General features: G+C 49.6%; 1 protein-coding gene across 2 annotated transcripts; it reads right to left on the bottom strand.

Annotated features, from left to right (window-relative positions):
* Positions 1 to 316: 316 nt before the first annotated feature.
* LOC109763772 (ABC transporter G family member STR2) lies at positions 317 to 3,401 on the bottom strand. Of its 2 annotated transcripts, XM_020322637.4 has the most exons (5): positions 2,558 to 3,401; positions 1,838 to 2,475; positions 1,096 to 1,743; positions 547 to 916; positions 317 to 447 (listed from the first exon to the last, which is right to left on the bottom strand). In XM_020322637.4, the coding sequence occupies exons 1-4, from the start codon at positions 3,347 to 3,349 to the stop codon at positions 583 to 585; spliced, it is 2,412 nt and encodes an 803-aa protein (XP_020178226.3). In that variant the 5' UTR covers positions 3,350 to 3,401; the 3' UTR covers positions 317 to 447; positions 547 to 582. The 2 variants fall into 2 exon arrangements, with proteins under 2 accessions (XP_020178226.3, XP_020178221.3); XM_020322632.4 differs by having other exon boundaries at positions 317 to 916.
* Positions 3,402 to 27,008: the final 23,607 nt, after the last annotated feature.

Raw genomic sequence — 27,008 nt, 5'->3', positions numbered from 1 at the left:
CGCTGTAGCACGACCGAACGAGGCGCCGCCGCCGGGGAAGCGGTCGGAGCCGGGCAGTGCTGCCTGCTCCCCGAGGTTTAGTCCATTTTGATCGTTGAGAAAGGGATCAAGATCGGTTGGCCAGCGGCCCCGCTAGCAAAGGGACGAAAGCCAGTTCCCCGTCCTTTTCGTGGTGGCTGCAGTCTACCAGCCTACGGGTCACAGTAGCATGAGAAAAATTGTCCTTCTGTCACGTCACCGCCCTAGGAAATGCATCCCCAAACGGTTGGACTAAGCCCAAGAGGTGCGACCTTGCAATCAGAGCGAACAACACCACTGACCGGACAAAATACTGATCAGAGTAAATCACGGCACGCTCTATCAACACAATGTCTTATCTGAAAATTACAGTTCAGTAGGAGTACTACAAATCTTGGAAGGAGATCTTGACATGATCCGTACGTGGTCCTGTCAATTGAAGCAACGTAAAGTCACTTTTCTTGTATCCAGCTCCGTAAATGAATGATCGCCGAAGAGAAAGAGCTTCCGATTAAGCTAGCAAATCACCATGATAGGTCGATACAGGCGAGGCGTCCGGTTCATCTACTTCCGCTTGTTCTTGGAGGCGAAGCGGAGGACGAGGTAGAAGAGCACGCGGTAGAAGACGGCCCAGCCGAGCAGGTAGAGCACCATCCGCCACTTGCGGTCCTTGACCACGCTGATGGTGAGGTTCTCGAGGATGGCGTTGCCGTCGAGCGGCGGGTTCGACGAGAAGTTGCGGGTGCCGCCGAACTCGTTCATTAGGAGGCCCTCGTACGGGTACTTCATCGTGGACACGGTGTTCATCCACTTCCACCCCTGCGGGATGCTGTGGCTGTCCACGAAGTAGCCGCAGAAGAGGAAGAAGAGCGCCGTGAACGCGATCACAGCCGCGTACCTGGGCCCGACCGTCCACCAGAGAGACAGACATCAGCACTGTATGTAATTCTGGCCCAGCCCGCTAACGCTGGCCCAGTTTTCCGATATGTAATTGGGCTTTGGCCCGGACCAATCCATTTTCCTCCCACCAAAAAAATGTACTTTGTCTAAAAAAAAACCAAAATGTACTGTACTTACCCAAGGATGAAGTTTGGCACGATAGAGCTGATGAAGACGACGAAGGAGTTGGTGGAGAGGAGCGAGGCGTAGAGCATGACGAGGAAGTAGACGAACTGGCCGTGGAGCCCGATGGCCCACCAGGTGATGAGGGCGTAGGCGGCGGACTGGAGCAGGAGGAAGGGCAGGTACGTGATCACCCCGGCGACCACGTACGCGGACGCGCGGTAGGCGTTGTGCGAGGTCTCCCTGATGAAGATGAAGCGCTCCTGGATGAAGGCCGGGACGGCGTCGTTGGAGGAGAAGAAGAAGACGCAGACGGTGAAGATGAAGAAGCTGAGCCGGTTGGTGATGCCCTGCGTGTTGTCCTTGGGCTTGATGAACATGGTGGCCATCAGGAACCCCATCACCGTCAGCACCATCAGCCGCGACAGGAACAGCTCCGGCGTGCGCCAGATGTTGGTGAAGTTGCGCCGCATCAGCACCCACACCTCCGCCGCGTACGAGTTGGCGAACTTGCCGCGGTGCCCCAGCGCGTTGATGCCCACGCCGGGCGCCCCCGTGGCGGACGCGCGCTGCGCCGGCGACAGGTAGTCGGCCTCGTTCACCGTGTACACAGAGATGCTGCTCAGCGGCGTCGGCGTCCCCATCACGATCTCCGGCCCGTACCTGTGGATTCCCGGAGACAAGCTATGCGGTTCATGCGACCGATTCCCGGAGACAAGCTATGTTCATAGCACGATGAGGAACGTTTTTGGGGTACCTTGGAGGGTTCTGTGACTTGCCGCTTTGATCTTTCCTGGGGCGCCGGGACGGCGTGAACTGCGCGCCGCTCCATGGAGACTTGGAGTGCTGGCTCCTGAGGCTGTGGTCGAAGTCCTCGCCCCCGGGCCCAACCGGTGTCGGAGGGATGCTAGACACGGTGGAGATCCCCTCGGCGGCGAGCTTGCGCGGCTTCAGACCGGTGAGGCAGAACTCGGCGAGGGCGTTGACGCCGAACTCGGACTGGTCGTACTCCTGGATGACGTCGAGGAGGTGCTCGATGGAGTTCTCCCCTTTGGGCACCTTGCGGCCCATGCGGCCGAGGTGCGCGGTCACCTCCTTGGGCCCGCCGCTGTACATGAGCTGCCCGCGTGCCAGGATGATGAGGTGGTCGAGTAGCTGCAGGATCCGCGACGACGGCTGGTGGATGGTCAGCACCACGGTGCTCCCTGCGCACGCGATGTCGTGCACCTTCTCGATCACGCTGTGCGCGCTCGTCGAGTCGAGCCCCGACGTCGGCTCGTCGAGGAACAGCAGCGCCGGCCCGTGGATGATGTCCACGCCGATCGAGACGCGCCGGCGCTCTCCGCCGGACACGCCCCTCGTGCCCTCGTCCCCGATGTACGTGTTCCTTGATGTCTGCACAGGTGTTTTGTTAACACGTTATACACACCGTGCGCACGTACGAATGATCTAGCGTCTTTGATTAATGGGATATTACCGTGAGCCCGAGCTGCTCGATGAGGTTGTCGACGCGGAGCTTCTTGTCGGAGGGGGAAACGGCGGAGCCGAGGCGGAAGTCGGCGGCGAACAAGAGCGTCTCGTAGACGGTGAGCATGGGGAAGAGTCGGTCGTCCTGCATGACGTAGGCGGACGAGCGCTTGATGACACTGGGGCTCATCTCGACGCCGTCGAGCGCCACGCGGCCGTCGAGGCTGGAGATGCGCCCGGCGAGCGCGTCCAGGAATGTCGACTTGCCAGCGCCGCTGGGGCCCATCACGGCGGTGACGCAGCCTTTGGGCGCGTACCCGGTGATCTCGTGCAGAAGGTCCACGTCCTTCTTCTCCCACTCCCCGCCGACGCCCCGCTGCTTCTTGACCACCGTGTACGTCAGGCTGGTGAACTCCAGCCCGCCGGTGAAGCTGAACCGGCTGCCGCCTTTCGCCGTCGGCATCTCCGGCTGGTCCATGTCTATCACGGCTTCCAGGTCCCGGTGGCCGCCGTACCGGTGGTTCGGCTGCGCCATGGTGCTCACAGACACTAGCGACTGTCTATTGCTGCCAGTCCAGTATGATGTTTTTTGTAACCATGCAATGCGTGTGTATACTAAAGCGTTGGCCTTCTTATTGGCATGCCACTGCAAGCTTGGAGAGTTTGTCCCGATGGTATGAGCCAATGTCGGGCGTGAGAAATGAGGATGGACAATGAGATTCATCGGAGTGAACGTTGGTAGGGTCAGCTTTTGGTTTCGACCGCCGAGAGGTGATTGGCAGTTTGTCCTCGACAGTATCATGGCCTCATACACATTGAGGTGTCGTAGCAGCTATTTTTGCTTGGAGGTTGCTTCTGGAATGCTGAACTTTTGGAGTTAAGCCCGCCAGAGAAAGGATGCCATGTGTCTATAATAGAGTATTAGGAAGCTACCATACTGGAAGTTGGGAATTACCGTGAAAATAGTTCTAAAAAAGAGGAATTACCTGTGAACCAACCTGTGATTGGATGGTTAGAGGGACAGTGGTATCCCCAGCTCACCAGAGTTCAAGTCCTGGTGCTCGCATTATTCCTGAATTTATTTCAGGATTTCCGGCGATCCACTCCGTCCGAGTATGTTCCGGCCTCCCAGTGAATGGGCATCCAAGATGGCTTCACGGAAGACGTCGCCACTGGCCGAGCCTATGCAATTTGACATGGGGGCTATCAATTCCCCTTTGTTTGAATTCGGGCAAACATCGCACACGAAAAAGAAGAAGGTAGTCAAGCCAAGAGGTCCAACATTCACAACCTTTGAAGATGTGTTGTTGATTGAATCTTGGTTGGCCAGTGGCGAGTCCAGTAGGTGGGCTTCATAGGGCTCTAGCCTATCCTCCAAAAAATGAATTTTTTCAATACTACTCTTCACAACTCAGCCCATCAGCCCAAGTGCCCAGCAACAGGCAACAGCAGAGCAGCCCACACGGCCACACTAGAGCAACGAAGCACACATCCAGGGCTCCAGGCTCCACGCAAGCTGCACACTCCACACGCGCATCCAGGGCTCCAGACCTAGCGTTCATCGGTGTTGGGGCGGCCGGCAACGGACCAGGCAACCGGCGGGGGCGGCGGACTGCCGGAGCCCGGAGCACTACACCAGCAGCTAGGCGCATGCGCCTCTTCGACGAGCCAAGGTGCCAACTGGCCGCGGCCACCCAAGCTGGCCGTCGGCGGGCCTCCTGCTAGTTGCCAGCCAAGCCTCGGATTCGTAGGTGTACTGCTCCTGAAGGAGTTGAGGCGTTGAGCCAGGGGGCGTTTAGCTGTTGAGGCGTGCCCACTGTTGGCCGGCTGGGTAATTTGAATCAAAAATTTATGTACATTTGTAGTTGCTACTTACTAGTTCATGTTATGTTAATTAATTTAGTGTCCTATTCCTATGCAAATTATTTGCAGATTTGTAGAAATGAAGAGAAAAATATGAGCATAAACAGTTTTTTTGCAAGTAGTTCAAGCACTCCTTGTGTCGAACCCGATCCTATCCCAGCCAGTCCACTGATCCCAGCGAATGTGAACCCAGATCCTCTTCCCATGACTGTAGGACCATAGTTCCTACTTCAACTAATGAGAGAACTGGTCCCTCAACCCCAAGCAATGAGAGAAATGACACCACTTTTGATGAGAGTACAAACCAACAAAGAATGCCTATACTAGAATTTCATCCAAGTCAAATTATTGCTGATCCAGGACTTAGAATACATATAGAAGATTATGCCCCTCAAATCAGAAGTGGTATGAGAAGAGCTTATTTGTTGAACAAGCGAAATAAAGCTATTGGGCATAAATTCAAGAAGACAAAGGATGGTAAAATTTGGAGATCCTTTCAACGTGCATGGTTTGACAAGTTTGATTGGTTGGAATATAGTGTGGATAAGGAGGCTGCATTTTGCTTTCATTGCTTCCTTTTCAAGAAACCATCCCAAGGCATTAGATTTGGCAATGATGTTTTCACAAAAGATGGCTACACTCATTGGAAAATAGGTCTAACTAGTTTTGAAAAGCATGTTGGTGGTCAATCTAGTTACCACGACATTGCTAGGGGAGATTGTGATGATTTCGACAATCAACGAGCAAGTGTGCCTACCAAATTCCGTGTGTACAACAAAGAGGCTGAGATATCTTATAAAATCCGCCTAACTGCATCATCGGATTGTGCAAGGTATCTCATAACACAAGGTGAAGCTTTCTGTGGGCATGATGAATCCTCCACTTCCATCAACAAGGGAAATTTTAGAGAGTTGCTGGACTGGTATAAGGACAAGAAGGAAGATGTGAAGGATGCATTTGATAAGGGGGCTAGAAATGCACAAATGATTTGTTCTGACATCCAAAAGGACCTTGCTACAGCTTGCACAATGGAGGTAACCAAAGTTATTAAGAATGACATTGGAGATAAGAATTTCTCAATGCTTATTGATGAGGGCTAGATATTGCTCAATAAAGGAGCAAATGGCGGTGATTGGGAGGTAACACATACCATCTTTTAGTGTTTTTGTATTGTACTACTAATGCTTACTAATCTGATTTCATTATGCCCGTAGATTTCTAGATGATCATGGAGTGCTCCAAGAGAGATTCCTTGCCATTAAGCACATCGCAGATTGCACATCTGCTGGAATTAAAGAAGTTTTGGTTGATGTGTTGGAATATCATGGTTTGTCAATTTCCAAGCTACGTGGTCAGGGTTATGATGGGGCTTCATATATGAGAGGGGAATTCAATGGTTTGCAAAAATTGTTTAGAGTTGAAGCTCCATATGCATTCTATGTTCATTGCTTTGATCACTAGTTACAATTGGTTGTTGTCATCGCTGCTCAATATAGTCCTACTATTGCTGATTTCTTCAATTGTATTCCCTTGATAGTGACTCAAGTGTGTCCATCTTGCAAAAGGAAAGATGCATTACTTGCCAAACATCAAGATGAATTGCTAGATTTGATGGAGAATGAAAATATTTCAGCCGGTACCGGGTTGCATCAAGAATCTAACATAGCAAGACCAGGAGATACTCGTTGGGGCTCACATCTCAAAGCCTTGCTTCATATATTCACAATGTGGAATGTTGTGGTGGATGTGCTAGGAATTGCTGTGGCTGATGCTCGGGAATACACATGCCAGGGTGGAGCTAGTTTGCTTAAAAACATGGAATTCTTTGAATTTGTGTTCATCATGTTGTTCTTAATAAACTTGTTGAGCAACACAAATCATCTATCCCAAGCTTTGCAAAGGAAGAATCAAAATATTGTTGAGGCCATGCGTTTGATCTTGGATGTGAAAGAAAGCTTGCCGGACATGAGGGACAATGGTTGGGAGCCTTGATTTTGCCAAGCCAAGAACTTTTGTGAAACACATGATATTGATGTGCCAAACATGGATGATCTTGGTGGAACAATGGGCCAATCTTTTCGCACTAAGAATAAGGTGACTCGACTTCACTATTACAAGGTTAGCATATTTAATGTTACCATTGATGCAACTATCACTGAGATGAATCACTGATTCAATGATGTTTCCACTGAGTTATTAGATTGCATGTCTTCTGTTAATCCAGCAAACAACTCTGCAAAGTTTGACGTTGACAAACTTATTCGTCTTGCTGAAATTTATGATGAGGACTTCACACAAGCAGACCGGTTATTGCTAAGAGTACACCTCCCAAGATTCCTTATGAACATTAGGAGAAGTGATGAATTTAATGGATGATGGGATATGTCCACACTTGCTCGGTTGATGGTTGAAACAACGAGACACACAACTTTCCAGTTGGTATGTCGCCTCATCGAGTTGACACTCATTCTTCCTGTAGCCACTTCATCAGTTGAGAGAATATTTTCGGTAATGAAGATCATCAAGACAGATTTGTGCAACAAACTATCAGATGATTGGCTAAATGATTTAATGGTATTCTATTGTGAGAAAGAGATATTCAGAAGCATTCATGATGACAAGATCATGATACAATTTCAGAAAATGAGTGATCGGAAAGGACATTTGCCTCATGAGTTTAATCTGATTCCTTAGAGGTATATATGTTAGTGTTACTAGTTTTAATACTTACATGTAAATGACTTATTGTTGTATGATGACCCACAAGTATAGGGGATCTATCTTAGTCCTTTCGATAAGTAAGAGTGTCAAAACCAATGAGGAGCAGAAAGAAATGACAAGCGGTTTTCAGCAAGGTATTTTCTGCAGGCACTGAAATTATCGGTAATAGATAGTTTGGTAGTAAGATAATTCATAACGGGTAACAAGTAACAAGTATAGCGAAGAAGCAGCAAGGTGGCCCAATCCTTTTTATAGCAAAGGATAAGCCTGGACAAAATCTTATATAAAGAAAAGCGCTCCTGAGGACACATGGGAATTATTGTCAAGCTAGTTTTCATCATGCTCATGTGATTCACGTTCGTTACTTTGATAATTTGATATGTGGGTGGACCGGTGCTTGGGTGTTGTCCTTACTTGGACAAGCCTCCCACTTATTATTAACCCCTCTCACAAGCATCCGCAACTATGAAAGAAGAATTAAGATAAATCTAACCATAGCATGAAACATGTGGATCCAAATTAGCCCCTTACGAAGCAACGCATAAACTAGGGTTTAAGCTTCTATCACTCTAGCAACCCATCATCTACTTATTACTTCCCAATGCCTTCCCCTAGGACCAAATCATGATGAAGTGTCATGTAGTCAACGTTCACATAATACCACTAGAGGAAAGACAACATACATCTCATCAAAATATCGAACGAATACCAAATTCACATGATTACTTATGACAAGACTTCTCCCATGTCCTCAGGTACAAACGTAACTACTCACAAAGCATGTCATGTTCAAGATCAGAGGGGCAATAAATATCATTAAGGATCTTAACATATGATCTTCCACCAAATAAACCAACTAGCATCAACTACGAGGAGTAATCAACACTACTAGCAACCCACAAGTACCAATATGAGGTTTTGATACAAAGATTGAATACAAGAGATGAACTAGGTTTGAGAGGAGATGGTGATGGTGAAGATGCTGATGAAGATTGACCATCCCTGGATGAGGGGATCGTTGCTGATGACGATGGCTTCTATTTACCCCTCCCGAAGGGAAGTTTCCTCGGCAGAATAGCTCTGCCAGAGCCCTATATTGCTTTTGCCCAGTTTTCGCCTCGAGACGCCGGCGCTTCGTCCCGAAAGCTTCCTTATGATTTTTTCTAGGTCAAAACCCTCCATATAGCAGACGATGGGCACCGGACGATGGCCAGGGACCCACAAGCCCTGGAGGCGTGCCCTGGGGGGTAGGGCGCGCCACCCAGGCTTGTGGCCTCCTGGTGGGTCCCCTTCTGTTTTTTTATATATTCCAAAACAATTCTCCGTAAAGTTTCAGGACATTTGGAGTTGTGCAGCATAGGTATCTCAGATTTGCTCCTTTCCTGTCCAGAATTCCAGCTGTCGGCATTCTCCCTCTTCATGTAAATCTTGTAAAATAAGATAGAAAGGGCATAAGTATTGTACCATAATGTGAAATAACAACCCATAATGCAATAAATATCAACATAAAAGCATGATGCAAAATGGACATATCATTGTATCAATAAGAAGTGTGCTAATTTGGACAGATGGCTTGTGGTTGGTGACTTGAGCGAGGGAACTTGGGCATACATTTCTACATTTTGGTGTGAAGCTATTCTATAACTACAATACCATTAGTAAGAAGCAACATCTCATTGTCATTTGTTATTGCTTCTCTAGTACTTTGATGCCTTGGTCTTGTTGGGAAACGTAGCATGCAATTTTAAAAAAATCCTAAGCTCACACAAGATCTATCTAGGAGATGCGTAGCAACGAGAGGGGGAGAGTCTGTCTATGTACCCTCGTAGAATGAAAATAGAAGCGTTTGACAACAAGGTTGATGTAGTCGAACTTCTTCTCGTTCCGACCGATCAAGCACCAAACGTACGACACCTCCGAGTTCTGCACACGTTCAGCTCGATGACGTCCCTCGAACTCTTGATCTAGCAAAGTGTCGAGGGAGTGTGTCGACGTCCTGGGAACAGGGGTCCCCAGACTTGCCTGCCTGCAGCCCACGGCGTGGCTCCACCAGCGGCTCCGTACGGCCCATCTTCATCAGCGAACACTCAAGACCCTCGCGAGGGGCCAAGCCTCGCGAGGCGGACGACGCAAGACCTCCTCGGGGGCGGCCTAACCAGGCTGGCTCACGAGGGGCGGAGAGATCAAGGCGAGGGGCACCTCGCGAGGTCCCTGTGACGCAAGCCATGACGACCAAGGCCAGGCGGGCGCCAGCACGCACAGCGTACTCATTTCCTCTTTGGTGCTAAAGAGGCAAGCGCAGGCGAGGAGTCCCGAGGCATCGGGCAAAGGTTGCCATATCGGTGCAACAAGACCAAAGCCAGCAGGACGGCAGGACGGAGGTCACCGTGGAGCCCAGGACGGCGTCACCACCAGAGCCTTTGGCAGGCGAAGACCACCTTTAGTGAGGATAACTTGTACTAGTTGTCTCCCTTCAAATTTAGCCACTGTTGGATCCCTTCCCGCCTACATTTGGGAAGAGGACCAGGGCCTCTATAAATAGGACTAGCTACCACAGTAGGAGGTAACGAATCTTGGCCCATTCAGATCATCCTCAACCACACAAGCTCACCGAGCTCAAGGACACCCCACCTCAGGAGGTTGTTCTTCCCTTGTAATTTTTCATCCTCGGCCCAAGAGGCAATCCACCACACCACACTGGAGTAGGGTATTACACCACATCGGTGACCCAAACCAGTATAAACCCTGTGTCCCTTGTTATGCGAGTTCGACGTGTTGAGCTTTGAGATTGTGGTGAGAGCGCGAGCTAGGGGGAGGAGAGATCTTCGTGCGCACCCTAGTGTTCGAACCTCAAGGGTTTTGCCGGAACCCAAAATCCGACATTTGGTGCGCCGGGTAGGGGCGCGCTGAAGCTTTCCTTCCGCTGATCCATGTTTCACCGCTCCACCGCATCCATGGAGGACGCACGTCGAGCCCACGCCGAGCGCTGGGCCGCCCTCGCCGCCCGAGTCGCTCAGACGGCCCCTGTCGGCGGGCCTCCCCGTCGTTCCCCGTCGCACGCCGCCAACGCCACCACTGGCCCAGCGGAAAACGGGCAGCAAGCGTCCTCGCTGCACCCCCTCCGTGCGGCGGGACAGCCGCACCGCCACTCCATCGCTAACCCCAGCCGGCTCATCGTCCCACGCTTGTCGCGTGCCCACGGACGCGCAGGCCACGCTACTCATGGCACGCGAGCTCCTACGCTACCGCCCGGTCGACGACCTCTACGAGGACTGGCTGGACCGCATCGCTGAGCTCGTCAGCGCCGCTGGGGGCTCTCCCGCACCATCCCTCTCGCTGCCTTGCCCTCCGCCATCTGCGGGCGACGTAGCTCACGGAGCACCTCCACCCCTCCGCACCAAGACGGATCCCTGGCGCCAAGGCGCGCGGCCCCCAGCGCGACCCACCGCGCCGGGCGCCCGCGCGAGAAGAAGGAAGCTGCCAAGAGGTTTCCCGGCCGCAAGAGAACGCTCCCAGCGCCACCACGACACGACCGCGTGCCGCCTGCGATGGCGGCGCGCGGACATCAAGGGCAGGCTCCGCATCTACAAAGGGCCCCGATGGCCACAGTAGGCTGCCTCGCCTTCACTCCAGAGCTGCGTAGCGTCGTCTGGCCGGGCAAGTTCAAGCCAGACCTGCCTCCTCGCTACGACGGCACCCCCGACCCTGTGGAGTTCTTGCAGCTCTACGAGCTGAGCATCGAGGCGGCCAACGGCGACGAGAAAGTCATGGCGAACTGGTTCCCCATGGCTCTCAAGGATGGTGCTCGCTCGTGGCTCCTGAACCTGCCCCCGGGCTCGATCTCCTCCTGGGGTGAGATGCGCGACCGCTTTGTCGCCAACTTCCAGGGCACTCGCGACCGCCCGCCGGCCGCGGGTGACGTACGCCGCATCAAGCAGTAGCCAGGAGAGACCCTGCAGAAGTACATCCAACGCTTCAACAGTGTTCGCCTCAAGATCCCCAAGGTGACGGACGAAGCCATCATTTCCACGTTTTCCGACGGCGTCCGCGATGTCAAGATGAAGGAGGAGCTCGCCATCCACGAGGAGCTATGCACGGCTCTGGAGTTGTTCAACATGGCAACCAAGTGCGCAAGAGCTGAGGAAGGGCGCCTTTCCCTCCTCGAGCTCCCTGCTGCCGACCCAGAGGAGAAGAAAGCCAAGGCCAAAGACGTGAAGCGCAAGGGGGTGGCCGTGCTCGCAGCGGAGCCAGACACGAAGCACGGCCGGGACCATCCCGAGTCGTCCAAGAATAGCCATCCGTTCTGCGCCTTCCACAACGTACACAACCACAACACCAATGACTGTCAAGAGCTCAGAGCCATTCGAGATGGACGCTTCGGTCGACGCTCCGAGCGCAACAACCGGGGTTACGGCCGAGGAGGAGGACGAGGCTCAGGACACTGGGACGATCGCGGCCCCCGCCAGGAGTGGCGCGACCGGCCTCGTGAGGACCGCTGGCAGGACCAGCCTCGTGAGGGCACATGGAGGGATCAGCCTCGCGAGGACCGCCCTCAGGGCAATGCTGGTCTCCCTCCATTGCCGCCACCGCCAAGAAGAAACAACGTCCACCATCAGGACGAGGGGGCTGGGGGCTTCCAGGAGCCACGCGCTATCGCCTGCATCTTGGGCGGAGCTCAGGCCCCAGCATCCCAGCGCATCTTCAAGCAGTGCTCTCGTGAGGTGAATGCAGCCCTTCCCAGGCTCGAGGCTACGTGCTCGCTCAGGTGGTCCAAGTGCGCCATCACCTTTAGCACGGCGGACCAGATCAAGTGCGCGGCGACCGCAGGCGCCCTCCCGATGTTGTGCTCGCCCGTCATCAGCAACATCCAAGTCACCAAGACCCTCATCGACGACGGCGCAGGGCTTAATGTCCTGTCCGTCGAGACATTCGACAGCCTCCAAGTGCCATACGATCAGCTACAGCCTACTAAGCCCTTCTCAGGAGTGACCGACGGCTCCACCACCCGATAGGGCAAGTCCGCCTCCCTGTCACCTTTGGCCAGCGCGACAACTACCGCACCGAGCTCATCGACTTCGACATCGCCCACATCTGTTTGCTGTACAATGCCATCCTCAGGTACCCAGCATTAACCAAGTTCATGGCGGTGACCCACCACGGCTACAACATCCTCAAGATGCCAGGAAGTGGCGGGATCATCACAGTCCCCTGCGAAGAAAGAGATGCGGTGTGCTCCCTCGAGCGCGCCTTCCAAGTCGCAGCAATCGAAGACCCTGACAACAAGGGCACACAATACCCTCCTGAGGCCATCCCCAAGAAGAAGAAGCAACAACTCCGCACAGGACATCAGGAGAGCAGCGTCTCTAGCAGCGCCGTCTTAGGATTAGCGCCCGCACCTGGGGCGCCTCCCTCCCTCGCATAGGAAGATGCGCCCGGCGCCCTCCTCGGGCGAGGCTCGGGGGCTCTCTTTTGGAGGGCCTCAGACCTAGCCAACATCACGAGGGAGGTGCTCGGGCACCACGTGGAGGCGTGCTTTGCGGCACTTTTCCCTCAGGAGGACACCGGGCGAGGTGCGCCCGGCGCTCAGGAGTTCATCGCCAAGACCACTCGGGAGCTACATGATGCAAGAGCCATGCGCGGCGACCGCCGCTCACCTGGTCCAGCTCCCTATCCAGGCGAGGATGGCGGGCTGCGCGTCTGCATCGACATCCCAGGGCTCAACAGGGCCGCATCTCAGGAGTGCTTCTGGCCTTCGCGCGTTGGGTGGTGCGAGGGTCCACCTCACAGCTATGTCCGCATGCCGTTTGGCCTACCGAGCGTGGCAGCCGCCTTCCAGTGCAACCTACGGAGCATCCTGGCGACTCAGGAGGCCAGTCATCATGCGGTCCTGGCAGAGATGGAGACGATCCTCAAGGAACCACCTGAGCCCCAAAGCCTTCCGAGGCTTAGGGCCCTGATGGCTCATGAGGAGCGACCGCTTCACCACGCGTCTTCGGACACCTCAACACTCCTTCGACAACGGAACCAGGTGACATTTTCCAAGTTTATTTAGCTGGGAGCACCCCTCGGGCTGCATCATTCCCAGGTCGCACGGGCCTGTCCCCGCGGCATGTATCCTTTTGCATCTTTAGCTTACTCTGCTGGGGGCGCCCCTAGGGCTGCATCATCCCCAGGCCGCTCGGGTCCGTCCCAGTGGCATGTATCGTTCTCGCATCTATCTAAGCTAGTTTGCTTCACATGCATGAGTTACTTATAGTCATCCCTTGCTTGATCGTCACTCACCGCGTCCGCCCGCATCGCCGACCGGCCCCTTGCTCACCCCGCAACGGGGGCTACTCATGCTGACACGACGCTTGTGCTCGGGTCCATCCCTGCAACGCTGACAAATCTGAGCGGTTGAGCTCTGGCTCGCGGCACGCCCGCGCACGTCACCTCACCAGACCCTCAGTGCCTTCATCTTCTTGCGGAACGACCAAGTGGCAGACCGGCAAGTGTGGTCGTAATTTGTACCCCTCCTCGCGCTAACCTGCAGGAACCTCCCGAGGGCAATAGCGGGCGGCACCATGGGGTCCTTCCTTTCCCATGCAATTCGCTTGCACGTTGAAAGGGGGGCTCCTGAGCATCGCGACTCAGGAGCTCTTACTGGCTCTCCAGCCCTCACCCCCTGGCCTTGACCACGGCATCGCGACCTGGCATACCAGCGGCGGCTGAGCTCGCTCAAGGGCCGGGACCCGAGGACATATAGCACACGGAAGAGCGTGCACTACAAAAAAATACACTTCCGTGATGATACGTGTTTGTCACAGTAGGTCACGTTTTCTGTCATGCATGTACATCCATGACGATTTTATGACAGAATCAAGATAGTAAAACATGTGTTGTCGTAGAAGTGTTCCATGACATTACCAAAATTATCATTCATCACGGAAGTGTCCACTTCCATGACGATAAATCGCGCGTCACAGAAGTGCTTTCGTCAAGGGTGACCGACACGTGGCATCCACCGTAACGGAACGCCGTTAAGCTATCAGGTCCGGTTTTGGATCCGATAACCCGTTAACAGCCCTGACCAATGGGGATTTTCCACGTGTAAAATCATCATTGGCTGGAGGAAACACGTGTCGGCTCACCGTTGGGACAGATGTCATCCACTCATTGGATCCAAAGCGCCTATGATACATCGACACGTGGCACGGCCCAACAGAGGCCCATTCCTGTGAAAAGGCCAGCCCGTTTGACTTGGTCAAAAGGTGGCGGGCCGACCCACGGCAAGCCTGTTAACGGCATTTTCGCATATAGCCCATTTACAACCCGCTAACCCAGGGCCCGTTTATGACCTATCCGAATTAGGCCCAGTAGCGTCATCTGGGCCGTCCAATATAATTCCAGCCCGTTTTAACTTCCGGCCCATGTATGGTCCATGACGTCTTTCAGCCCATATGAGGCCCTTAGTAACCCTCGGCCCCTTAACGGCCCGTGGTAAAACTGGCCCGTAATGAACAGTGTATCACTTTATACCCATTAACGGCCCATTATTCCGTTGGGCCGTTTCCAGCCCATGTTATCTTTAGGCCTTCTCAGGGCCCATTTATTCTTGGGCTCATTTCCAGCATTCGTTTACTTACGGCCCGTTACTGTCATTTTCTGCTTGTGGGCCAAATTCAGCCCGTGGTTACAGTCGGCCCGTTTGTGGCCTGTTAACACGTTGGGCCATTTTCATGTCAAAAAAAACCCGTTGGACTATTTTCATAGAGTTATCAAATACGGCCTATTAACGGCCCGTCATTGTCCACGAATAGTACGGCCCATGATTGGCGAAATGATGATACGCCCCGTAGAAGGCCCATGGATCGTACGGCCCGTAAAAGGCCCATGGATCGTACAGCCCATAGAAGGTCCATGGATCCTACGGCCCGTATATAAGGCCAATGGATCCTACGGCCCGTAGAAGGCCCATGGATCATACGGCCCACAGGAGGCCAATGGTTACAACAGTCCGTGTGTTGCCATGATTATTTTGGCCTAGTTTCCAAAAATAGGTTATTGTGGCAACTAGAAAAACACAGAAAAAGAACTGCAGTGACTACAAGCAAACAACTAAAGAAGACAATAAGGAAATAAATAAGCAAGCAATTAACGCTAGCCTATTACCGCTATTACACATATTACATCCACTGGGCATCAAAGTTCGCCACCAGTGCAAATATAGGGAACAAAGCAGCATATTACATACACTGGCCGTCAAAATTGGCCACCAATGCAAATAAACGCGGCAGCAAAACAAGAGCATAACTGAAACAACTTCAGAAGAGCTCAAGAAACGTTATCCTGGGTATCCACCATGCTGGCAATAAGCTTAGTAAGCTTATTAGCTTTGTCCTGTTTGGCGCTAAAATCCTCCAACGCTTGCTGTTGCACCAGAAAGTATGCATTTGAATGCTCCAGGGACTTCCGCAGTCCTTCTGCTTCTTGTCGCAGCACAGCTGATCGATGTCTTTCAGCTTGTAGTTGAGACTCAAGAAACCGAACTGATTTAGACAGTGAGTTTGAATAGCTTGTGCAAGCGGTAGTGGCCAGTAACTCGGACACTAAACCAAGACAGGACTTTGGGGTTGTCTCACTGTCTTCGAGATAGTCTTCCTTAGCTGTTTTATCAGCTTTGTTGGAGACCAACAAGGATGTGTCACTATCCTGAACCTTATCTGCATTACTTCCTTTACCATTCCTTAATAAGGCACTTTTCCCCAATATTCTGTCAGCATTCTAAAAGAAGAAACAAGCAGACACATAACAGGTTTAGCATGTACTAGTATATGAAACTCATTTCGGTGAACCAGTTCATTAGTAAGGTGGACTGGATTAAACTACCAAGTCTTCTATTGCCAAGTACTAGTACATAATAAAAGCATCAAACAAACATATTTCTATGTCCTATGGTCACTGCATTGTCTTGCCAAATCGAAATAGAGACACGTTTCAAATCATATCAGTTCAAGACAAAGCAGCAGTGAAAGAATACAAAGCGTGGGAAACTACACGGCACAACAAGATTTTAGATGGGTACCACGGGTCTACATGTACAACAACACTATTGGCTCTGTTGTGATGCTAGTAATGTGCATGATATGAGAAGTAAACTGTATACACAATTGAAATTGAAATCAACAGAGCTATTGATAAGAGCAAGCCTGTTAAAGAAACATGCGTGAACATACCTGTTGTGCCATTGGAGTTTCGATTGGATCCTTCAATTTAAAAATAAGTTTGTATGAGTAAATACAGTGATACAAGAGCAAAGCAGTATGCACGATAGCAATCATAGTTAAAAAAGGCGCGCTAAAGCGCGCCTAGGCTCTAGGCGTTGGCGAAACGCATTGCGCATAACTACGCTTATTCTATGAATAACTGCGGATAAGCATGTGCTTTGGTCAGTAAAGCGCAAGGCGGTGGCAAAACGCACAATTAACGCCTAGCACTTTTTTGAACTATGATAGCAATGGAATCTTAAATTAGAACAGTTGTTCTTCAGGTTTAGGCACTTGTTCTACATGAACAGAGTACGGTAAGATGCAAGAATATAGTACTTAAAAAAATAGAAAATGAGCTCATAGACCTTACCACATTCTTGGTTCGGGACCAGTACAGAACAAGGCGTTCCCAGTCATCGTCCAGTAAATGTGTCTCAGGAGAACGTAAGGGAATTTGATGAGTTTCTTTGCCGGTGAAGTACGTTTTCTTCAGGTAATTCTGATACTGCCACCAAGCATTCTTGAAGATAGCAGAGGTATTAACACATGTTACCTCATCCTGAGTTTCCAAATCGGTCCTTCTCTATAGAGAAAAATGGGAAAATTTGCTGTATTATAACCATCATGGAGGTAGGATGTATGGGACAAAGCAAAGTAATTTCCATGAATAACATTACTTACACATAACTCCTGGACAAACACCTGCAACTGGCATTTTCCTTCATCTTCAGTATAATATTTCCAAGATGGGAAGATACGCACATACGATTTAACAACATCAAATGCGATAGATGCTAAACTATGACTAGCTGGTTGTGCTTCCTCCACAGTTATAGGCGTACTAACTGGTGGAGTTGGGGTCGCCGTGGTAGTACTGGCCCTTTGGGCACTGGAGTTGCCTTACTAGCTGCTCTTGTTTGGGAGCTCTATGGTGGAGATGGTGCTGTGTCAACAGGAACTGGGTTACTATCTGCTGGGGTTGGGGTTAGATTGGGTGAAGCTGGTTCTCTGTCCATCGCAGTAGGGGTACAATCTGTGAGAGTTTGGGTTATGTGTGGTAGGGCTGGTTCTCGTGCATGTACAACCGGGGTGCTATCTCCACCAAGAGGTAGCACTGTTTTATTTGAAGACCGTGTTTTTAGTCCGCTAGATACTGGCATCACCCACTCCAATTCAAATGGCTGATAAACAGGAAACATAGTTGAATGTACAGACATTGTATGAGAGACAGATGCAATATATAGTGTGGAAAAAAGAGGACATGAAATAGTTGACATGTATATTGTTTAACTAAAACGGATAGCATGACATAATTTCACATATATGATGTCTATCTAAACTGGATAGCATAGCATAACATAATTCAAAGATATGATGAATAACTAAACAGGATCACATGACATAATTCACCTACATGTTATCTAAGTAATCAGGATCGCATCATTTAATTCACATATGTGATTTATATGCTAAACAGATGGCATTAGATATGATGCCTGAACTAAGAACATGGTGTTGAATATTGTGTATATGATGTCTAAACTATGCAATGCAAGACACCATATGCATGATATGAGCAGTATAACCGTGCCAAGTTAGAGCATACACCTCGGTGGGGGAATATGACTGGTCATCTGTCTCTGAATCCATCTCTGAGGAGCTATCGGGACCCAACAAGAGATCTGCTTCGATAGGTAGCATTGTCTGCTCTGAAGGCCTTGTTTTCACTCCAGATTTTTCAATCTCCCACCCAAATGGCTGATTCACAGGAAGAGTAGTTTAATATACAAACATTGTCGACAAATGGAAATGTAATGAAGAAAAGGATGGGAAAGATATCATTCAAATATATGATGCCTGGTTAAACAGGATGGCATTGCACATTTCACATATATTATGGCTGGCTAAAAGACATGAGACTGCATAATTCCCATATATGATATAGAAACTAAACAGGTGGCATTACAGAACATGTCTAAACTAAGCAGATGACATATATGATGTCAAAAGTAGGCACTGCAAGGCAACATATGCATGATATGACTATCATCATCATGCCAAGGTAGAGCAAACACCTTGGGGGGTAAATAGGAGTGGTCAGCGGCGTCTGAACCCGCCTCAGAACAGATATCTTCCTCTGGATTACAATCTGGAGAGGGGTGGGGAGGGTTTGCCATTGAACCCACCATGGAGCGATGTCTGCATGACATTGTATTGCCGTGCAAAACTCTTCTCTTTTTCTCTACATGTTCAGCATGACTGTGTACAATATCTGACATGCATACGAAAAAAATATGGTGAGATTATGTAAGGAGAGCATGCAGAAATTTAGAGTGATGGTAACAACCAGTGGATGGATCCAAAAATAATGATAGCAGGCTGATGATTGCTTTAATTTAATAAAAAAGACAGATGATGATTGCTTTACTATTTGTTTCGCACCCAAGATGAACAACATAGGCATACCCTAGGTGAACCAGATATTAGACAGAGATACTATTCATTGCTACCTCGATATGTGCCCCACAACTAACTTAGAACTCAAGGTTGAACATTAATTTGGACCTGACTTGGAGTCCAAGAGGTGAACAATACAATAAAGTAGTAGGTAATTTTAAGCAATGCATAACATAAGCAGAAACAAAAGAGTGTGACCTCTCTTGTGGACCCCTGTACTCCTCAGGTTCATCTGCTGAGTCGATGATGGTGATGCCATTGCGGTGGGTGCCAGCGGCAGGGAAGGAGATCTAAGGCGGCGAAAGACGGTCAGGAGTCGTGATGTCTGGTTGGTGGATGTTTCTGTCAATGGAGCAGCTCAGGTGAGGTGGACGACGTCGCGGCAGGAGCAGGACAAACCACACAAAGTTCCCTTTGACACCTACCTGTAACTGAAGTAATTCTGTAAGGGCTCATTTGTCTTGCATGATTCTAAAAACGCAGGGATAGGAAAAACATCGGAATAGGATAGGAATGCACATGGTAAACAGAGCATTTGTAAACACATGATTTCTGTCAACTTGGGTGTTTGGTTTACAGGAATTGGAAGAGCAGAGGAATGCAAAGAAACATGGCCAAAATAAAGTGAAACCATATGAAAGCGTGTACAGTTAGAATGTTATTCTGCCACTAATGCACTTGGTCTTGTTTTCATGCATAGGATTTTGAAAACTAGGTCCAGGTGGATGTTTTGCTTCATTCATTTCAACAAAATGCATGAATAATTGAATAGTAGAGTGCCATTGGAAAATTCCCTATTGCTATGTTTTTCCGTTGAACCAAAATAGCCTTAATGGATCGACATGAATGTATAGTAATAAGTGATGCAACAAGTGTACAACCTCTTTGCTGTAGCCGTGTCGACCTCAGCATCATTGGGCTGATCGCTGAAGCAGTTGAGGCAGAGGTGGCTGTCGGAGGTGTGGAGGAAGATCTGAGGAATTTGTAGACGGCGTCCAGGGCACTGCTCTGTTGTGATGGATCGTTCTGTCGTTGGAGCAGCTCCGGTGAGCCGTAAGACGTCAAGGCTGAAGCAGCACAAGACAGACATCGTCAATCTCAAGTGGGATTCTAATAGCATCTCCAATAGATGATGTAAAATAGATGTAAAATTTACATCACCAAAAACCACCTGACTACAACAGATGAGGTAAAAACTGTTGACTCTGAACTTAACTGTCGAAACTGAAATTTACTGTGGAATCTGAATGTTACTGTTGAAACTGAACGCAATGGTAGCAGAGAGGCACTTGACATGTAGTTTAGGGAGGGCCTGCAGTTCATCTTCAACCTGCACCCCCTGAGCCGCCAGCCACCACCGACCGAACCGCCGGCCCCAGCACCGCCTCGCCGTCCCGAAACAACTCCCCACCGCCGGTCCGCCACCGCCCCGGCCAGCCCTCTAGGCCCCCCGCCCCCACCCTGAACCCTAAGATAGATAGTGGGGTACCTCTCCGGCGAGCCCCCGTCCCCGCTGCGGGTGGTTCTTCCTTAACTCCGGCGAGCCCCCCCACCCCCTGAAAATTGACTGACCCAAAAGTCAATTCAGTCGAGTAAAGTGTAGCTAAATCGGAGCAGAGCAGCAGTACGAGCGAGGGGGAGAGCAGTAGCAGAGCGAGCGAGAGCCGAAGCAGCAGCAGCTGGGCGAGCGAGCGAGAGCCGGAGCAGCAGTAGCAGCGCGAGCGAGCGAGTGAGAGCCGGAGCAGCAGCAGCAGATCCGGCTGGTATGGACGCCTCCGCTGAAGGGGCCTTGCACTGGGGGAGAGCCACCGTGGAGATGTCGCCCGCGGCGCCGGGTTCAAGGTAGCCGCTCCAGGGGTGCGGGATGGAGCACCGTCGGCGCCGGGAGGTCGAGTTAAGGAGAAGGTGCGATGCGATGAGTGTACAACCTCTTTGGTGGCGCCGAGTAGGCCTCGGCTTCGTCCGAGGAGTCGGTGAGGATGTTGCGGTTCCGGTGGAGCAGGTTAAGCCGGCGCTGTGGGGATGGAGCAGCCGTGATAGACGAGGCGATCGTCGGAGCAGCTCCTTGGAGGTGGAGGACAGGGCGGCTGAACCGGCGGGACGACGAGATGGACGACGGATCCTCATCCGAGGAGGTGGACGAGGGACGTAGAGCTGTTGCGGTCGACGATGTCATTGGGGAAGAGGCTCCGGCTGGTCAGCGGTGAGGTTGTGGACGGAGGAGGGTGGGGTTTCGCGGCTGGAGCGGAGAGGTTATGGCGGCCTGGGATTTCGAATGGCAAAAAGGAGGCGATGGGAGGGGGTGAACCATGACTTAGGGACGCGCTTGTCCAAAATGTAGGGTGTGTTACAAAAGTACCCCCCACCGATTTGAACTAGCGGCCCTTTCGGTTCAGGGTTAGAAGGGGGATTTCGCGTGTCGGGATTTGGCAGCTGGAGGGAGTTTTCGCGCGCGTTGTAATTTTGGGATAGCAAGGCGCGGGTTGTGAAGGCGCCAGTTTTGGGAGCACGATATCTGAATTTTCGGGATATAACAAGGTGCGGGTTGAATTTTAGGGACAAGCCTAACGTGTAATATTGTACTTGTATGTACCAAATCAATTCGCACTTCCCTCAACCAAAAAGAAAACGAAAAAATTAAACTATTCACACCACACAAAGAGAGAGTCTTGCCCCGTTTTACTATAAAAATGCTATTCAAAGCTACTCCCTCCTTCCATCTATATAGGACCTAATGCGTTTTTCGATGCTAACTTTGACCAAATATTAGAGCAATAATATATGACATGCAACTTACACAAAGAACACTGTTAAATTCGTCTGTGAAAGGTTCTTTCAATGATATAATTTTCACATTGTGCATGTCATGTACTATTAATCTTGTCAATAGTCAAAGGCGGTCTTAAAAAACGCATTACGCCCTATATAGATGGAAGGAGGGAGTATGAATCCATGTTATGTCCAATTAAAGTTTTTCGCTTGTTGTATAATGCATGTAACCTACTCATACCAAAATTTTAGTGCATTCCAAATGTCTATACTACCGCTGCAATTCGAACTGAATTTGAATTCGTTTCTCTATTTCAATAAGAATCAACAATCATGATTGTTGCCAACTTCAACCATCATTCGTGTATTACCTTAATAACACACCACATGATTACTATAGAGATAGATATGAACTATGTGTACTACATGAACTCGAATTCTATTTTTTGAATACACTTGATGTTGATTCCAAATAATAGTACATTTGATATACTAACTATATATTCATAATCTAAACCATGTTCCATACGTACACCGTGTTTATCACACATAGTATAGTGCCCCGCCCCCTACATTATGACAAGTATTTAGACCCAAGCTGCAAAAGCCACACATTAGCCCAAATTATGATCAATGTTCTATATATTATACGTAGTACTAGCAAGATGCCCATGCGTTCCACAGAACATCAACATGATCAAGGGGAGGCCTAATTTGCAAATATGGAGAGGGGTGTGGGTATCTTTTTTCAAAATTGCCATAGTTTCCTTCCTATCTGTCAGATATAAATCGGATGGCCTATATTGCAGGATGGCAGGCACACCATCATCAACAACTCCGTTTTTATAAGAGTAGAGATAAAATATATTATATGTAGTATAACATGTTCATAACCACACCATGTGTATCACCGTTATATATATTCACACATGCGTCGGTTTAAAACACTATGATAAATTCTTCAAATATCCGGATTCACTTTTTATAATGAAGTATGATCTCTATTCATATTTTACACCCACACAATCCTCTTATCTTTGTAGATAGCGCTAACTTTCTCTCGTGCATGCACACACCCGCATCCCTCTCACCCTCCCTTAGCATTCTCTAGCTCCATCACGCAAATTCGTCTTTTCACTTCAGGTCGTTCACCCACGGTGTGTGTAGGCCCCCCAGCTCCTTCTTTATGGCACACATCGATCGATATGCCTCTCTAGCCAAGTGTGCCTAGCACAAACACAAGCTTCCCCTCTTCTCTTATCACCGTCCATGCCTCACTCCCACCACTCTTTTCATCGATCTCGTACTCGCACACTCCTCCCCCCTCGATATAGTATGACTCTCGCACCACCTCCTAGATGCATCCCTCTCTCTCTATCCTTCTCCCCGTGCCTCATTTGCTTCTAACACACACATGCATGTATACCGATCAATCTCCCAACATATACCTAGGTCGACTTTAACTATTCCCCCCCATCGATCGACGCACCTCACAAGTTATCTCTCTTCTTTCTCTGACAAAGGACGATTGATCTTCCTATGTAGTTATGTCTGCTTACCACAGCAATATCGTCCCCCCTCATCATTCGTGCATGCCTCCTGACCCGTCTCTCACACGCACATGCACAGACAGGCAGCCATTCCCTCTCTTATTGATATTGCAGGCGTGCCCTCCGGTTGTCTAGCAAGCCTATCCCACCATTTGTTAGAAGCAACTCCACTACCACCCCCTCCAACACTCTAGCTCTGTCTCTCTCCCAACCTTATTCCTCTCCTACACATATGCATGGATGCCGATCGATCTCCCTTAATACATGAGGTAGATCGATCTCCCTTAATACATGAGGTAGGCCTCTCTCCTCCTCCACACATATACCAGCCATTGTACCTCTATAGTTAATTAGGCCTCCCCCCACACACCGATAGTCAAGCGTTGTAGGTAGGTATCCATGCCACAGAGACAAACTGCACCTGTCCCCTCTCACGTTCCAGTAGGCTAGCCACTATATCTTTGATGTGGGCACACACAAATTCGATGGCACTCTTTATCGATCGCGCGCGCGCACACACACATCATCCCTCTCTTCGATTCTATGGACACCTCAAGCCGATGATACCTCCACTCTCTTCTCGTGGATCGCCCCCTCTATATATATATGATATATCCATGACTCTATTTCACACACATTGCATATGTTACATTTTTTTATTGACCCCCCCCCCCCCAAAAACTCTCACGAACCCACACACTATATCTCTCTACGTTTGTATCTCTCTCACACAACCCCACGTAGGTGGTGTACATATACAAGAAGAGAATAGGTGCACCGTGCACGTACTCACGCTTCGTGCCTAGCCACACCCGCGCGGGTACACGGTGGAGCTCATTTCTGTATGAAATGGCAGCCCACGTGCTAATTTGAACGCGTGTAGCGGTTGTTTACCTACGGAGGTCGTGTACCACGCGTGCACGAGACAAAGTTCGACTTGATGCCTTGGCGCGTTATTTTTAAATAAAGTTATATCGCTCAATGGCACGTACACAGAATATAAAACGATTTTTATGGAGAAAAAGGTAGTCCGCTCCACTATATATAATGGAGCCTGCCTGCCTGGTTTGTCTCTCTTCAGAGTATCACAAGGCTGCGGTGGCCTCTCTCTCTCTCGCTCTCTCACCGTTGGTCACTGATCCGGCCGCATCCCGTCCACCGGCGGAAAGGGAGGACGTGCATCGTTTCTCCGTTCGACGGCGCCGAGGCAGCACGTCCCGACCTGCGGTACACGCCGTTCTCTCTGACTAAGCTCCGGTGCGGTAGGGCCTACGCCACCTGCTCGCTGCCGCAGTATGGGCAGATTCCACCCGCCGCCGCTCACCTAGTTACATCCCGACGACCTCCAGGTATCCCTTCCGGCCTTGCTCCACTGCTCTTCTTACCAGGTCGCTGCATGTGGGTCTTCCATAGTTCTTTGCCCAAAACGTAGCTCGTTCGGCGTACTTTCCATATTGCAATCTCGTCCTCACACCGTTTTAGACAAACACAACCGTGTTGTTATCTTCCCTTAGGACAAGGAATATGCTTCTTTTTTGTCGTCGCATGTGTCATCAACTGTTATTGGCCAGTAATTGTTTCCTTTCTACCTCTTTTTTGCAAACAGGGCTATCCATTTCACCTCGTTGCTATTGCGACCTTTTCGTGAACTGCACAAATCACTTTTTTCTTAAGAGTGTTTTGTGCAGTTCTACCAAAAGTCACACGGGCAACGTCTCTACATTTCAGTGCGACTGCACAAAGGGAGATCGGTTTTGCTCTATCCTCCTCATCGAACTCCGAGCCTAATCTTCTCCAACTAGTTAGTCTTAAGAGAGACTGCAAAGGTGACCGGCTTCTATTTGTGTGTTTATTGTTTCATCAGCAGTCCTCTATTATCGTAATCACACTTAATATCTTTGGAACAGGGACGCTCAGCTCTATTTTAGTGGAACTGCACAAAATGATCGGAATTTTGCATGCTCCAGACAACTACTTTTTTTCCCAACATGCCTTGTTGATTTAGACAGAGCTAGGGGGACGTTGCTGCCAATGAAAGCATGGATCAATTTTAATTTAACACCTTCTCACAACTTTGTCTTCAGTTGTGATGTAAATATTAGCTCTGATCTGCTAATAATTGAGATGCATTAGCAAGGAAGTTAGTTTTTTATTGTTTCCGAAAGAGCATCGATGGCAAGACACACGAAACAAAAGCTGAAAGCTCACACCATTGTACAACTTTATGTCGCTGGAAAATTATTTGTATAGTACGTCAATTATGTAAACAAATGCTGGAAGCTTGATAGCATTGCCAGAAGCCTCTTCGGCATCCGGGTCCATGTACCATGCACAAAATTATACTCATTCGTTCCTAAATATTTGTATTTTTACAAATTTCAAATGGGCATATTTTAGAGTGTATATTCACTCATTTTGCTTTGTATGTGTACTCCCTCCGTTCCTAAATATTTGTCTTTCTAGAGATTTCAACAAGTGACTACATACGGAGCAAAATGAGTGAATCTACACTCTAAAATATGTCTATATACATCCGTATGTAGTAGTCCATTTGAATCTCTAAAAAGACAAATATTTGAGTAGTCACTCGTTGGAATCTCTAGAAAGACAAATACTCCGGAGTATATTTAAGAACCGAGGGGGTAGTGCACAACCGGGTAGTGCACAACCGCATGGGAGACTCAGCCCGGTCGTTGCGCCGCATTAATAGTGAGTAATGAGCAGTCAAATCATAAGCCCCACCTTTCCCACTGTAAGTTGCTCGGAAGAAGCAACCATCAATACGCTCTTCTTTGAATCCGCTCATACTACTCCATCCCTCACTGTTTATAGAGCGCGCTTCAGAAAAAGAAAAAATCTCTGCGACCAAGGCCACTAGCGATCGGCCTGAAAAATAGCATTGGTAGTTATAGCACGGCGTCTATTACTAGAGGAAATAATGCGTACACACATGCATGCAGTGCTTCCACACCGGGTACACACATGCATGCACTTACTCCACTCCGTAGTAGATCGAGAGAAAATTGTGGACTTGATTGCGGTTACCACGCCCTAATTAATTGAGCATTAAACCAAACGCGTCTAAAGTCTCTCTGGTGGTGGAAATGCATTGAGAGAAATGCATCATAATGAAGCACGCCCTATAAACTATGACGGAGGGAGGAGTAGTATGAAGGTGCAAAACCAAGTACGCGTATGGCCAGTCGGTCAACTCACCTCCTCTTGGCATGTCACTGACATGTGGGACCGGAGTGTGAGCAAACCGATCTCAATTGACGGCAAAATGGCCAACCCGCCGTTCCTTGAGAGAGACGAGGAGCGAGAACACACAGACGGGCTCGCATGGAGGCCAAGATATATTTGAGCATGGTTGATCGATATCATCATTACATGTTGGGTTGCCGTTTTCCGCCCTTTTCCGGAATAAATGTGTACTTTATCAGAGATTAAAAAAATAAGAGTACAGAGGCTCCACCATGCAGTTCTAGTAGTAGTACAACTCGTACTACTAAACCTTGCACTTGGCTCTTCACCTCTTTGTGAAGTCAAACAATGATGGTACTCCGCATGTTCGGCACTACAGTGTATGCCTCTCGCAATCTAACACCGAATGAACTGATGCATGTCCACCGCCTGGGCGAGGGTACGTTGCATTAGTCAAAAGGCGTAAGCGAGCTTCACCTTGTCCTGCGAGCTTCTCCTCGTTCTGCGAGTTGATGGGACACACCAAAAAGTAGTGCTAGTCCATACTCCCTCCTTTCTGGTTAATATGGCTTAATCTTTTTTGCGGGTAAATGAGAGAGCTTTATTCATATATAAGCATTCTTAGGACGATCAGCCAAGACACTGGTCA

Source organism: Aegilops tauschii, chromosome 3 (genome assembly GCF_002575655.3).
Source record: "Aegilops tauschii subsp. strangulata cultivar AL8/78 chromosome 3, Aet v6.0, whole genome shotgun sequence".
In the NCBI taxonomy this organism is placed as follows: domain Eukaryota; kingdom Viridiplantae; phylum Streptophyta; class Magnoliopsida; order Poales; family Poaceae; genus Aegilops; species Aegilops tauschii.
Note: the sequence above shows the minus strand (reverse complement) of the source record. Positions and strands in the feature narration are given on the sequence as shown.